This window comes from Bidens hawaiensis, unplaced genomic scaffold, assembly GCF_021521415.1.
Source record: "Bidens hawaiensis isolate Kalapana, Puna unplaced genomic scaffold, B.hawaiensis_p1.1 tig00013505_1, whole genome shotgun sequence".
NCBI lineage: Eukaryota > Viridiplantae > Streptophyta > Magnoliopsida > Asterales > Asteraceae > Bidens > Bidens hawaiensis.
The window spans coordinates 144,296-159,377 of NW_027492146.1; the positions used below are offsets into that span (position 1 = coordinate 144,296).

Below are 15,082 nucleotides of genomic sequence, written 5' to 3' on the forward strand. Positions count from 1 at the left end.
CCAACATAAAATTGCATTTATGAAAACTATAACCCCAAACAAAATTCCCTTAAATTATTTCAATTGGTTATGTATCAAAAGAATATAATCAACTAGCGTGATTCAAGTGGTTCTAGTTAATCAATTAAGGGGTTTATTAAGCGTGTCAAAATATATTAACGCACTACTAGAAAAAAGAGTATCATCTACGTAGAGTTTCCAAAAACACTAACTTATCTGTATACCAACAGGCTGGAAAAAAAACATAAAAAATGTTTAAAAAATGTTCATCAAATAAGATGCTGCCATGACCATATATGATGACCGTTTAGCGCTAGTAAAAACGTTTACCGACAAATTAATTACAAATTTGATCGTCAGTAGTACTTCAGTATTTTGTAGTTACATGACACAAATTATACTTGCATGTAGCGAAATGAATCCTTTATTATTTAACTCCGATGAACTTAAAAGAAAACCTGATACATATGATAGTGTGTTGGAAACTTCAAATTGTTATCTCGCTTCAAGAATAATATATTGGTTTGCTAACTAATAAAATTGAATTAACTCCCTCAAATTTTTTGAAGTCTAATAATTCAAAATTTCTTCTTGATTACAAAAGAAATAAATCCTATGAACCGATATCAATCCATACTAATAAAATGATCAATGACACTCATAACTTTCAACTTTGTTACCCAAAACAACCGTACTTTAACTAGAGTGAATCGCTACCGCCACAGTCATCACCCAACGCCACCCCCTTCCACCAAAATAAAGGTTTCAGTTTGCTGGCAATTACAATTGATACATAGATACATTTTGGTGCAATAAACCATGCTAAAAGAAAAAATTAATAATATCATGAAATAACAACGTATTAGTTAGAGTGGTTGTCCACTTCAGCGATTATACGTACTCGACTTGATAATTTTAAAGTTTATTAACGACACATGATTAATTCAGAATATGACAGATAATAACAAAACAAAAAACCAATTATTAAGATGTACAAAATACAAATACTAACCAGAAAGCATACTTATGGGGACCTACTACGTGGTGAGTTTATATGTATCTAATTAATCGTTTGTTATTACTTATTCTATTCCCACTTAACCTAAATTAATTTGCTTCGACTTCTGATATATTTGTAGGGCCATGCATAATCTTTTACGTACTCATTAGCTGTCGTTTTTCGTTAATTACACATGAATCAGTTCATGTGGTCCGTTAATATAACCATCAAAGGTTTTGTGTTTTTTTTTTATTAGATATTTCTCTTTCATTTTTTGTTTGTTCAATCCGGCTAATTATTTAAACATCGACAGTGTAAATGAGCTCGAGCTTCAGACATCGGGCAAGCTTAGACTCGCGAGCATAAATTAACGTATTAGTTATTTAATTAGTATATTTATGTAATAATTAATATTACCTGTAAAATAATGATAAAATTAATTAAATAATAAGTTTTATGTAATATGTATATTTTTATAATATATTAAATAATTAAATGGTAAACGAACCGAGCTTAAGTTTAAGAAAATATTCATGAGCCAAACTCGGGCCAGCTTACCTAGTTTACATGGTGGCATCTAACCCGCTGCTTTCTTTGAGTTTGACACTCGTCTAGATTATCCCATGTTGAAATCAAAACTTCGAAAGGTGGTTAACGAAAATCAAAATCAAAGTAATTGCCATAGTAGATTTACAACAATCAAACCGAACATTCACTAAACATACAAGAACAATAACTTTGGTCATTTAATACAAGGAGCGCACAAGAATGTGCCTCGTTCGTTCATTTACACTCATGAAGATTTGTTTATTAACTTCATTCATATCTACTTATGTACATATCCACGCATGAGTGCCTATGTATGTGCCTAAGTATATGCATGTATTTAGCATATCAACAGACGGATTCAAAAGAACAAGAACAACTTCATTTAATGAACATAAACAAAGCGGCCATTTGAATTGTTTGCGGCACCTGACTATTTAATGATGATTAAACAACAGGGATCACTAGCTTAATGCTTGGAGAAAAAGAGGATTCACATGGCAAATCTGCTCAACCAATTGGCCAACAAAGTTACAATAACATGTTGGCATTTTGGCAAATGGGGACAATTAATGGGACCATATGTTGAAACCCCAACTAGAATTCACACAAAAGAAAGAAGTAACATGTAAAGTTTGAGAATAAAAAATGGAATGTCAGGCGCTATCAAACAATCTCTTGCTTTGCTGACCTCTGCCTATATAAACAGCAAACAAACTCTTCATTTTACTCATCTAAAATCCACCAATCAAACACACACACAAACACAAACAAAGAAACACACATTTGCCAAGCACATGGGTGGTTTTAGTTTCAAGAAACTTACATTTGCATTTGTGGTTGCAATTCTAGTATGGGCTTCAAGCTTAGAAACATGCAATGGTAGAAGGGGTAAGCATTGGAGGCAAAATAGAGGTACTTTGAGTTCTTTGTACAAGAAGAAAGGAAATAATAATAATCATGGACATCAAGTCATTGCGGAAAAGTCAAAACCGAAGTCAAAATCAAAATCAAAACCAAAACAAAAACAACCGATTCCAACTCCCGAAGAACCGTTAGCTCCTCCACCAAAAGGTTCAAAGTTTAATGTCCTAGACTATGGAGCAAAAGGAGACGGTGCTTCTGATGACACACAGGTGAACAATGTTTTAATATTTATAATCTTGTTACATTTTTTTTAAAATAAATTCTACATAGAATGTTTAGCATTCATGCTTAGAAAATCAAAACATTCTTCTTAAACAATTTAGGATTGTGGGTCCCATTTCCATGATTCACGTATAAATGAAAACAGGACCCGTGACGAATATGAGGAAGGAAGTTAAAAAATGGAGTCTAAACACACAATGCATGTAGATAGAAGAACTCTTAGGGTACCACTATTTGCACTAATTAAGATGATTGCGACCCTCATTCGAAAATGTTATCACTAATGTGTAATTGTGAGTGTGGGGGTGAGCAAGTTAGCATTGTTAAATAACAGGTCAAGACACATTTGGGTTGAACCGAGTCATTTTTCAGTTTTGGTTAATAAAGTCACATCTTGTGAGTTTGGCACGTAAACACTTTATGTCCACTTTTAAAACATTTTATAAATATCTAATGCATTATTATGATTACAATAACCGATAAAAAAAAGTTCAAGTTGAAAGCGTTAAAATTTGAGTTATAAAGTTTTCATGTATTTCTTTAACAAAATAAAGTAAATGATTATACAAAATCAGCAGCCGGTCCTGTTTTAAAACATTTTACATAAAGACATCTTTGTCACAAGAATTGCATTTGGCTGATACTCTAAAGTTTGTTGTATAACTTATGTCAGTTTCTAGAAGGCAGATGGCAGCTAACTTCACTGTTGTGCGTATTCTGTATTAAAGAGGGTATAAAATCATTGAATAAAAGGAATGGAAGAAGTTAAATCATAGCAAAAAGTTAATAGGAATTGGATGACAAAACATAAAAAAAATTAGTTGGGACCACTCACAAGACTCTCATACGGCAGTTTGTATGGTCCTGACTCCCAACAATAATTGTATGCTGTCAAATACTAACTACCAACTGTATGACAAATACGTGTACACATATTTTAAACATAAATGTCAAAACAAGCAAAAAATAAAATAAAAACAGTTAACATTTGGAAAGTGCTATAATTCTAAGTTAAGTTATATTACTAAACTTGTATGAGGCGTGTGTCCGACGCAGGCATTTCAAGCGGCATGGGAGGATGCTTGTAAAGTGGAAGCATCAACGTTGATCGTGCCGTCGGGTTATGAGTTCCTCGTGGGACCCATTTCTTTCTCGGGCCCGTATTGCCAAAGGAACATTCTTTTTCAGGTAAATCATGCAATCGTATCGTTTGTTAAAACAAAAGTGTCAGTTTCGAACTATTTACTTACGACTTAGATAGATTTAGGGTATATATTAATTCCAAATTCTCAAAGTCAAAAGGGTCAAATAAAAGGGTCCATGAATATATTTATGAAAACAAACACTAAAGAAATGCATAAACTAATGCAGCTTGATGGTACAATCATAGCTCCAACAAATGCAAAAGCATGGGGTAAAGGTCTCCTACAATGGCTTGAATTTACAAAACTTGTAGGTCTCACAATCAAAGGCAAAGGCACCATTGACGGAAGAGGTTCGGTTTGGTGGGCGGATTCTGTTCTTGATGATCCTGTTGACAATGAAGAACAGCTAATTATCTCATTAGACAATATCACAGTTATTGGAAATCCACAAGTAAATCCCACTCCTTTTAGTATTGTTACGGCTTTGCGCTAATTTTTTTTTCGTGTTATTGAGAAAAAAAAAACTAGATACGTGAAAATAATAGTCAACAAAAGATTCACGTGTCAATAAAATAAATAAATAATGGCTCGTGTTTGTATACTCCAAGAAATTATTTGTAAATCGTGAACATAAACGTAAATACACGAAACATTTTCGGGTATTCCATGACTTAAAAAAAAAACTTGATAAGAAGAATGAACCTAACATATAAAAATATAAATAAAAGTAATAATTCTCTTAAAATCTATTCTCTAACATAAAATTGGTTATGACAGGTAGGCAGCTCATTAGAGGGAAAAATGCCTAGTACAAAGCCAACTGTAAGGATCCCTTATAAAAATAAATAATAATAATTATTCATGAATATATCTTCTATAAGACTTTAATGATGTTCTTTTTGTGACATGGCAAATACTTTCTTTATATATAGGCATTGAGGTTTTATGGAAGCTTTAATGTGACAGTCACAGGCATAACAATACAAAACAGTCCTCAGTGTCACCTCAAGTTTGATAACTGCGATGGAGTTCTAGTGTATAGTTTTAGCGCTTCGTCTCCCGGTGACAGCCCCAATACTGATGGAATTCACTTGCAGAACTCCAAGAATGTGTTAATACACACCGCAGATCTTGCTTGTGGTAAATAATATTACTTTACTAAGTTTGGTTATTAAATGAGTTATACTTCCTACAGCAAATTGCACACAATAGAAACAAATTTCATATACAATAAAAAACTACTATATGTTACATGTGATGCCATGTAACAATATGCATATACAATAAAATGTCACATCCATCAAATAAATGAGACATTTAATGGCAGCCATCCATTCTCATTATCACCAAAACAAAAATATGTGACCAATAATGCTACACAGGAAAGAATGTATCAACCACACACATACATAAAACAAATGCATCTTGGCACATTCATGACCTTCTATCACCTTATCCAAAAAGTGTGCATACACATAAACAACAATCATTTTACACCTTATCTAAAATCAGTTAACGTTTCGTGTAGGTGATGACTGCATATCGATACAAACAGGATGCACAAACGTATTTGTGCATGATGTAAACTGTGGACCCGGGCATGGAATAAGCATTGGAAGTTTAGGAAAAGATGGGACAACGGCATGTGTTTCCAATATTACTGTTCGGAACGTTAATATGCATAACACAATGACTGGTGTTAGGATCAAAACTTGGCAGGTACGCATTAGCAACTGCCATTTACGGTTAAACTCAAATAACAATATTACATGAAACACTTATAAAATGTTTGTGTGCAGGGAGGGTCAGGGTCAGTTCAAGGAGTATTATTCTCAAACATTCAAGTTTCTGAAGTCGAATTCCCGATCATGATTGATCAATACTACTGTGACCACAGTAGCTGCGCGAACCATACGTCAGCAGTGGCTGTTTCAAACATTGCCTATGAAAACATACGAGGAACATATACAGTTAAACCGGTTCATGTGTCATGTAGTGACAGCAGACCTTGTCAGGATGTAAGACTGACTGAAATTGAACTAGAGCCCATGCCTAAAGGCTACCACATGTATGACCCGTTCTGTTGGCAAGCTTTTGGGGAATTAAACGCTCCTACTATCCCGGAAATCGGTTGTTTGCAGCAAGGCGCACCGTCAAGCGGTTGGGATCCCGATGAAACTGGATGTGCTGCATAACATACCAATGTAGTTTCAGTTTTGTCCTGTTTTTGCATTGGACTTATAACGTACATTCGAGTCATGAGATGATGGATTTTTGTCCGTGTTGGGTCATTATTGGCTAATTTTATAACGGCCCGAGTGGTATAAAAAGTCTGCATAAGGACCTAAACGAGACAAAAGGGGCTGTCTTTTAATGACCATAATGTATGAAAAGAAGTAAAATGGCGAAAACGGGACTAAAGTGAAAGTAGGTTGGTATTTATGAACCAATATGATCTGGTGCGTCTGTTAGTGAGGTCGGTATAGTTGCTGACCCCTTTTCACATTATACGAGTGCTTTAAGGCGATTATATATAAGTAATATTATAAAATAGGATTGGTTGTATTATAAGGATTCTTGATTCTTATCATGTATGTGTTTGATTACTATTGTGAAATATAGAGTAACATTTATGCTGTTGGGTTGCACATCGCACGCAAAGTGGCGTTCTAGTTTCTAATCATAATCAACTGCTTACTCAAAACAAGTTATTTCACTCACTATTAATAATTGGATGGGCAATCCCAAACACATTCAAGACACTTATACTTGTATCAAAATACAATGTGCAGCAGATAAACAGTTTTAATAAGCAATCCAAATTCCAAACGCCCCTAAGCTCGTTTAAGGTACTACATGAGCTCGACCCGAGCTTGGGCTCGTTTAAGGATTTTCTCAAAATATATAAAATGCATATAAATTAATTAATAATGAATAAACGAGCCCTGCCCAAGCTGAGACAGAGCTTGAAAAAACAACTCTGTAGCCAAGCTCGAGCTCGAGCCTAGTCAAGCGTGGACCCCGAACACGCATAAGGTTAACCAATTTTTGAAACTTTGCAATCAACAGTTAGTTCTACTCTTTCGTAACATAGGTATGTAAGTTGCAGCTTCAATAGACACATTACTCCAAGTCCAAATAATATCTTTGTATCAGATTATGTATCACTTAAGACTTGTTATATGATTCAAATACTGCAAAAAGTAAACTGGAATACTTGATTAAAATTAAATAAAAAAAAACATAACATGTAGTCTTACAGTCTTACCAAAATATATATAAAAGTCCCCGGAGCAGTTTCCTATGAGTTTGATATTTTTGAAACGTGCCTCTACGTCTTTCGTCAAAACTTGTTGAAATAACTATTTATTTATCAAAGTAACAAACACAACAATCATTCATGTATCCACCAACACAATTCTGTCTTCATGTACTTCATTGAATAAAAAGTTCTTTCAACAAACGTTGTCGTAACCGGCAAAACGGGCGATAACTTTATTAAACTTTATTAAACGAGAGACCAAGAGACAGTAAATATGTTATCTTGTTTTCACCATCCTTTTTGCAACTATAACAACTTTTCTAAATTAAAGGCTAGAAATTAAGGCACGAGCTTAAAGAACTCATACATGTTTTCAAATTCTTGAATTTGCATATCAAGAACCGTGTTGACATGTATGCTTTGATGACTTGTCAAATTCCTTAATAGGTTCAGGCTTTTAATTTCAGGACTTTTAAGTATACTAGGGCACATTATTTGCTAATATGTATTTAAAAATGGGTTAGGGCCTTTATAACCAGGTGCTTGATTATAATTGGGTTGTTTAATGAGAAACAAGTGGATTAACCATACGAAAAATCACTATACTCATTCGTATCTATAACTCTATTATGCATCAGAAAAGCACCATAGTCACGTGACTACGTCGTTAATAAGTTGAGTCCGCCCCTGATAAAAAGGACACATATCACACACTGCCCTTTTCCCATCGAAGCAACTCCACTCACACCTCAAATAACGTAAAGCATGCCATCACATTATGACTGTGTTCCAAAGTTTCATTTAAAGAAGGAAAGGGAAGGAAAAAGAGGAATGAAAAAATATGTTGTGTTCCCGAGTTTCATTTAAGAAAGGAAAATATAAAAGGGGTGTTCCCGAATTTCATTTAAAGAAAGAAAAGAAGGGGAGAGGAGAGAAAATAATGAGTAAATTAAGTAAATTTGTATCATTCTAATTTGGAAAGATTTAAATAAATTGAAGAAAATAAAGAGATACCAAAAGAAAAGAGAAAAAAAAAAACTTTGTTTTCCTGGCTTTTCTTTTTTCATAAATAGAGCTATCTGAGAGATTTAAGAATGGTAGTTAAAAAAATACAAATGTAAAAAAGTTTTATTTAATCCCATCTCCGTTGACGAATCTCACCCCCTATTCCACAATCCCCATCTCTCTCTCAGGTATATCAAATCTTCATTTCATTTTAATTTTAATCTCCATTCATTTGATCAATCAAATCGTACTCGCAATCTAAACGTATGTGCTCTCAATTTCATGTTAATCCGCTTCAGATCTATCCTAATCGCCTTATTTAGCCAATCGGCTCACACTTTATATTTCTATCCAATCTATTAGTTTTTATTACCAGATAGTTACGTCGTTGCGAATTAGCTTTTGTTTGCTGTTTAGTTTTTAGGTTTTGTGTCTGATCTGCATAATATAGGTTGCTAATAGCCTAATATGGATCTATATGTGTGATTTATGTCAGCTATCATATCGCTTAAGTTAGGTTTTATGTACGGAAGTTAGGTTTTATTCAGCTCCGATCGGTTATTGGATTGTATGAAATCAATTTAACTGAGCTTCGGATGAACCGATCTGTTTATAGTTGATGTGAACTCTGCTACTGCATGTATAAGATTGTTAATGTGGTAACTTGTATACACTAATTTAGTTGATAAATGTATTTTGTAAGTGATCTACATTTTTATGTTCATCCGCATTCAGATCTCATGTGATTGCCTTATTTTGCTAACGGGCTTACTATTCGTATGAAATTGAGAGATTTGTATCGAATCTATTGGTTTTGATTGGTAATTACAATTATCTAGGGTTTTTATTTCGAGATTGGTTGCGTCGTTGTGAATTAGGTTATATACCTTTATTTGCCTAAAGTTACTGCTTATTTGCTAGGTTTGTGTTAGGCCATACTCTGATCTGCATAATATATGTTGCAAATATGGATCTACTGTGTAAGCCGGCGTTTCGTTCAAATTAGGTTTTATACACGGAAGCTAGGTTTTATTCAGATCTGATCGTGAAAGTTGATTCCGAAACCTTTGTTACATTGTAACTTGAATAGACAAATTTAGCTAATAATATTTTTTTAAGTGATGCATGATTGGTTTCTGCAACTATTCTGACTTTGGGATTATGTATGCGTTCACAGATTATCTAGATTTGGTATATTCTTGACAATTTAGTTGATAAATGTATTTTGTAAGTGATCTACATTTTTATGTTCATCCGCATTCAGATCTCATGTGATTGCCTTATTTTGCTAACGGGCTTACTATTCGTATGAAATTGAGAGATTTGTATCGAATCTATTGGTTTTGATTGGTAATTACAATTATCTAGGGTTTTTATTTCGAGATTGGTTGCGTCGTTGTGAATTAGGTTATATACCTTTATTTGCCTAAAGTTACTGCTTATTTGCTAGGTTTGTGTTAGGCCATACTCTGATCTGCATAATATATGTTGCAAATATGGATCTACTGTGTAAGCCGGCGTTTCGTTCAAATTAGGTTTTATACACGGAAGCTAGGTTTTATTCAGATCTGATCGTGAAAGTTGATTCCGAAACCTTTGTTACATTGTAACTTGAATAGACAAATTTAGCTAATAATATTTTTTTAAGTGATGCATGATTGGTTTCTGCAACTATTCTGACTTTGGGATTATGTATGCGTTCACAGATTATCTAGATTTGGTATATTCTTGACAATGCTATGATAGTTTTTGTTTATAAACTCTTTATTTGTTAGATCATAATATCATATTAGTTTCACTGATTTATGATAAATGTTTTTTTTTGTAGGGATCTTCTTCAGCAGCGGAATGGGGTTGACATTCACCAAACTCTTTAGCCGGCTCTTTGCCAAGAAAGAGATGCGTATTTTGATGGTTGGTCTTGATGCAGCTGGTAAGACCACCATTTTGTACAAGCTCAAGCTTGGTGAGATCGTGACAACAATCCCGACCATTGGTATGCCATTTGACTCATTTCTTTAGTAGATCAGTTGGCAATGCATGCGCCAGTTTATAACTTGTCACTACTTGGAGTTATATTTCATGTCTTATGCCATGCTTGGAATTGTAACTTGTCCCTTCCTTTGAAATTGTATACTGCCTGATAGTAATGTATTATACCAAATTTCTATGGAGTATTAGTCTATTAGATGTTCTCTTAAGTCTAAACGCGAAGTTATATGCATATTGGTGTTTTGAAGTCAGAACTATGCTTGTTCATAAATTCACCGAACGCCAATATATTGATATACATTAGTAAAGCATGAACATATAATAAATATCAGGGTATCAATTTAGTATGCCTGAAGCCTGAACTATTTGACGTTGAATGACGATTCCATTTAAAGGATAACCTTGTGTTGTGGCTTGGTTTTTATCATATATGCTGTAGTTGCGGGAAGGACGTCATTAAATTTGTTGACCTTTGGATATTTTGTCTTATATCAGTTTTTTATTTTTATTGTTATAAAATTAGCAAGTTTGACAGATACGAAATAATTAATTGCAGTATTCATTTCATCAAGAGACATGTAGGCTCCATGTGTTAGCTCAGTTTTCATTACTGATATTTGCGATTCTTTGCAGGGTTTAATGTGGAGACCGTCGAGTACAAAAACATCAGCTTCACTGTCTGGGATGTCGGGGGTCAGGACAAGGTATGAACTATCTTTAATGTTTGACTTTTGGTTGGTGTTCTATGATACACTTGTATGTTCAATTTCCCGTCCACGCTCTCTGAAATATGATTACGTCATTAAAGCAAATACAGATTTAAGAATTTTATATTAAATTGATATAAATGCAGATTCGCCCACTATGGAGGCACTACTTCCAGAACACACAAGGTCTTATCTTTGTGGTTGATAGCAATGACAGGGATAGAGTTGTTGAGGCCAGAGATGAGTTACATAGGATGTTGAACGAGGTATACTTTTTTATGATTTTTGACATTACACCTTATAAATATGTATCGGTATGAAGTTATATGTTGACTAGACAATTGAAAATATTAACAATCTCACCTGCAGGATGAGCTTCGCGATGCAGTGTTGCTCGTATTTGCTAACAAACAAGATCTTCCCAATGCAATGAATGCTGCTGAAATCACTGACAAACTCGGCCTCCATTCCCTCCGACAGCGCCACTGGTAAGGCTTTTTCTGGATGGAAATTTCGACCTGTTATTAAACAGGCTATTTTTATTATTATTTATAAATATTTTGTTTTGTCTCAAATTGGTCAAAAAGGCTGAAAGTCTCCCGTTGTCTGTATTTTAATTCATGCATCCTAGTCTTATTTTATTCAAAAAACTATGTTGTTTCTGTCATCACAATTGACAGTTAATTCTTGTCAATGCATAAAAAGGCCTCCAACTATCGAAACTATTTCATTTATATCGACAAACACGTCCGGATGACAAATACAACCTTTGATATTTTGACAGACTATTCTATTTCACCGTCTAGCCTTTTTTTACAGGGGTGTAAACAAACTGAAGAGTGCTTTTTCTATAGCCTCGAGCTTGCTCATGTTTGGCTTGTTTGCTATATATTAATTATACATTTATAATTACTTTGTACATATTTATAATTACAATTTTTTATGTAACACAATATATATATTATTTAGTTATTTTTTATGATAATTTTTTTATATAATAATCATTATTATGTAAAAAGATATTTAATATATTAAAATCTATATAAATAATGAGCTCGTTTAGGATCGCAAGCCGACTCGAGTATGATACATGAAGTTCAGGCTCAGTCTCGTTCAAGGCGCAGCTTGATTTGAGCTTTTAGTTGGCTGATCTCAAGTAGCTCACAAGCTGTGTTGCTTTTTCATAACCTTGGTATAAACAAAGCCAGTTGCATACTTGGTGGCCTTTATGTGCACCACCTATTATTTTTATTAGCAAATGGACAAAAAATGCTGGCATACAATTGTATGATTCAAATAATTATAATCTTGTTGGTTTTTATTCTTTTTCACAGGTACATCCAGAGCACCTGTGCGACCTCAGGAGAGGGACTCTACGAAGGTCTGGATTGGCTTTCCAATAACATTGCTAACAAGGCAAGTAAACATAAGGTTTTTTTTTTTGGTTGGTCTTTTAGTTTTATTATTTACCTAATTTAATTGTTCTTATTGCAGGCATAAGTCTGATTGTGGATCTTGAATGTGTTGGTAGCAAAATGTGTGAAATATAATATCCAGGTTCGGGTTGTATTGCAACTTGCAAGTACTGAGTACTCTTTAAATAGGTTTTCCTTGATAGACCTGAAGTTGTAATTTTGGGTCTTAGGTTGTACTTTTGCTCCTATGTATTTCACCTAATCTTGTGCTTTGTTTCTCTTTGCTACTTATGTTTTCTTTCTATTTGGCCGCGAGTTCATGGCAATGTTTTGAGAACTAGACCTTGCGGTTCAACCTTGATAAATCTGACCTGCTAATAGTGATAAGACATCAATGATATTCAGACAACAGATAGAATAGTGACTAACAAATCAACTTAAATATATATGTTAAAAGTAATATTAACTGTTAAATATAATTAACTTAGCTTGCATGCCTTCTTAAGGTGGACAATCGGACAAATCGTGTATATGAGAAACCTTGGTCGAAGTGTTATTACCTTCATAATTAATGTTAAAATCCATTATTAGGTATTCATTTTATTTGAATTATTCTTTTCTGTGTTTTAATTTTTGTGTTGTTTTTAAGTTTAAGCTTACGTGTGATTCTTGCACATTATATGTGTTTTAATTTTGTGTTGTTTTAAGTTTAAGCTCAACGCCTGACTCTTGCACGCTATCTCTGCATTTGTTGTTTCGGTTTTTAATATTTAAGGCTAGTGCCTGATTTGTAAAGAGGAAAAGAATTCAAACATAAAAGTAAAATGATTTGATTCTCACGAACTCTGATACCATGAAAGAATTAAATAAATAAAATAAACTCTGATACCATGAAAGAATTAAATAAATAAAATAACGATATTGGTAAAAATTATTTATGTATTTAAAATACTAAAAATCAAGTCTATATATAAGGATTATAAGAGAAACAAATTATAATAAAGTTAACTAGGTAATAGTACACTCGGCGTCGGATATTGGGTTTTACATGTTAACCACGTTCATTTTATTTTATTTTTTTGAAAACATATTTCAAAAATATTTTGTGTTGAAAACATATTTCAAATTATACCATCAGTCTTTTTGGAAAATAATCTGAAGACAATTATTCAAAAAAGTTTTTATAATAATGCATGTACTTTCATTACAACCTTTATACTTTTTTCGAGACGTGAATTTGGTATCATGATCATATTCCATAATATTTAAAACGTTGTAGTTGATGAATTCGTAATGTTCCAAACTTCCAATCAACGCACACTAACATTTCCTTCGAGTCAGCTTCGCTAATGAGACACGTTTCGTTTTCAACTCATTCGTCTCTTTCAATAATATACATTATTTGGTCTTAGATTCTTATTATGGTTTAATTACTAGAAAATTCTTAAATAAGTTTCTCATGGTGTCTTACAAATATTATTTTTAAAATTAAAATATTACTAATTATACTATATATTGAAGGAGAAACACTGCTATATATTTTAGATTGTTTCAATTTAGTCTCTCAAGTTTTAAGTTGTTTTAGTTTTGATCCATCGCATTTCTTTTTGCTAAACTTTGTTTGTTTTTCACTTTAGCATCCCAAAGTTTTCATAGTTTTAGTATGTACCTTAACATGTGTTTTCATTCCCATATAGTTTTTTGTTATTACTTATACATTTAAGTTATTGATTCTTTGGTAATCTTTAGCATACGACATTTTAAAAACTTTAGTATGTCGTTATGACATGCTCATATTTTTATATGTTATGCCGTTAAAACGAAGTTGTATTCGCAACAAGTTATGTAAGTTCCGGTGAAAACGGAGTTTTTTCGCGATAGAATATTTTTTTTGTATTGTAACCACATATCGAGTGTCGGTACCAAATCAATGCCGTAATGAGCCAAACCAATACCAACCAAGTCCTTTTGATAGTTAGATAAACTTTTATTTTGTTGTGCCGAAGTAATATTCGTTATGATGTGTTTGTGTATTCGCGTTTTAATATGCGGGTCCGTTGTCAAGTTTCCGCGCAAAACGCGTCGGGAACACTGTAGTTTCCTTTAGTGAACAAGCTTTTCAAATCGCCCAATTATCTTTCAATGATATACCTTATTTGGTCTTAGGTGTCTTACAAATATTATTTTGAATTTTTTTAGTATTGGTATCTTATTTTCCTTTTTCGGAACAAGCTTTTCAAATTGACCAATTATACTACACACAATTTTCTATACGATGTTTAATTAATACAATAAAAAAATTAACGTATATTTTTGTTTTACTAAAACAATCCCTTAATCCTATAAATTATTTCAAGTTCATCTATAAGTTGATTATTGTCAAACCAATCACATATATAAACATTATATGCATGTAAATTTTATCGACGTGTTTGGCTATAGACTAATTTTGGCACGTAAGTAAATAGAAGTGTGACATCTAAAAGTACAGATTCTAGAATCATGAATTATAATTTATCATTTATCTCAAAATATGTTTCATTTGCACTGAATTTGTTTGGATATAATCATATAAACATAAAACATGTGTTTAGTTGTGCAATTAAAAATTTATATATATTTGAGTATATACAAAAAAACAATTGTTTTGGAAAGGGGCCCGTTACAAAGCCCAATGGAATCAAACGTAAAGTCCAACAACATTTTAAGCCGTCACATCTGTCATCTGGCTTCCACGAAGCCGATATTAGAACCTAAATTTGACTTACAGTCAAACTTCATCCACAGAATAAAAAACAAAATCCATTGCAGAAATAGAATAGAATATTTGTTCTCATCACCCAACCCACGTTTTATTTTCA

The 15,082-nt window shown here is 33.0% G+C and overlaps 2 protein-coding genes across 2 annotated transcripts; both read left to right on the plus strand.

Annotated features, from left to right (window-relative positions):
• The first annotated feature begins 2,301 nt into the window (after positions 1-2,301).
• LOC143544283 (polygalacturonase At1g48100-like) lies at positions 2,302-6,035 on the plus strand. Its single transcript, XM_077036419.1, has 7 exons — positions 2,302-2,682; positions 3,752-3,883; positions 4,067-4,291; positions 4,618-4,662; positions 4,773-4,980; positions 5,369-5,559; positions 5,640-6,035. The coding sequence occupies exons 1-7, from the start codon at positions 2,344-2,346 to the stop codon at positions 6,033-6,035; spliced, it is 1,536 nt and encodes a 511-aa protein (XP_076892534.1). The 5' UTR covers positions 2,302-2,343.
• A 3,875-nt stretch (positions 6,036-9,910) lies between these two features.
• LOC143544284 (ADP-ribosylation factor-like) lies at positions 9,911-11,298 on the plus strand. Its single transcript, XM_077036420.1, has 4 exons — positions 9,911-10,103; positions 10,733-10,803; positions 10,953-11,072; positions 11,176-11,298. Exons 1-4 carry the CDS (start codon positions 9,920-9,922, stop codon positions 11,296-11,298), a joined length of 498 nt encoding a protein of 165 aa, XP_076892535.1. The 5' UTR covers positions 9,911-9,919.
• The last annotated feature ends 3,784 nt before the right edge of the window (positions 11,299-15,082 follow it).

What these genes read in the sequence shown, in the direction of transcription:
- LOC143544284 (XM_077036420.1), top strand. Translation starts at nt 9,920, where the DNA reads ATGTTTTTTTTTGTAGGGATCTTCTTCAGCAGCGGAATGGGGTTGACA. An exon ending in ATGTCGGGGGTCAGGACAAG is followed by an intron (nt 10,804 to 10,952) that starts GTATGAACTATC and finishes ATATAAATGCAG; the next exon opens with ATTCGCCCACTATGGAGGCA. An exon ending in TACATAGGATGTTGAACGAG is followed by an intron (nt 11,073 to 11,175) that starts GTATACTTTTTT and finishes TCTCACCTGCAG; the next exon opens with GATGAGCTTCGCGATGCAGT.
- LOC143544283 (XM_077036419.1), top strand. Translation starts at nt 2,344, where the DNA reads ATGGGTGGTTTTAGTTTCAAGAAACTTACATTTGCATTTGTGGTTGCA. An exon ending in AAAGGAACATTCTTTTTCAG is followed by an intron (nt 3,884 to 4,066) that starts GTAAATCATGCA and finishes AAACTAATGCAG; the next exon opens with CTTGATGGTACAATCATAGC. An exon ending in CACCGCAGATCTTGCTTGTG is followed by an intron (nt 4,981 to 5,368) that starts GTAAATAATATT and finishes CGTTTCGTGTAG; the next exon opens with GTGATGACTGCATATCGATA.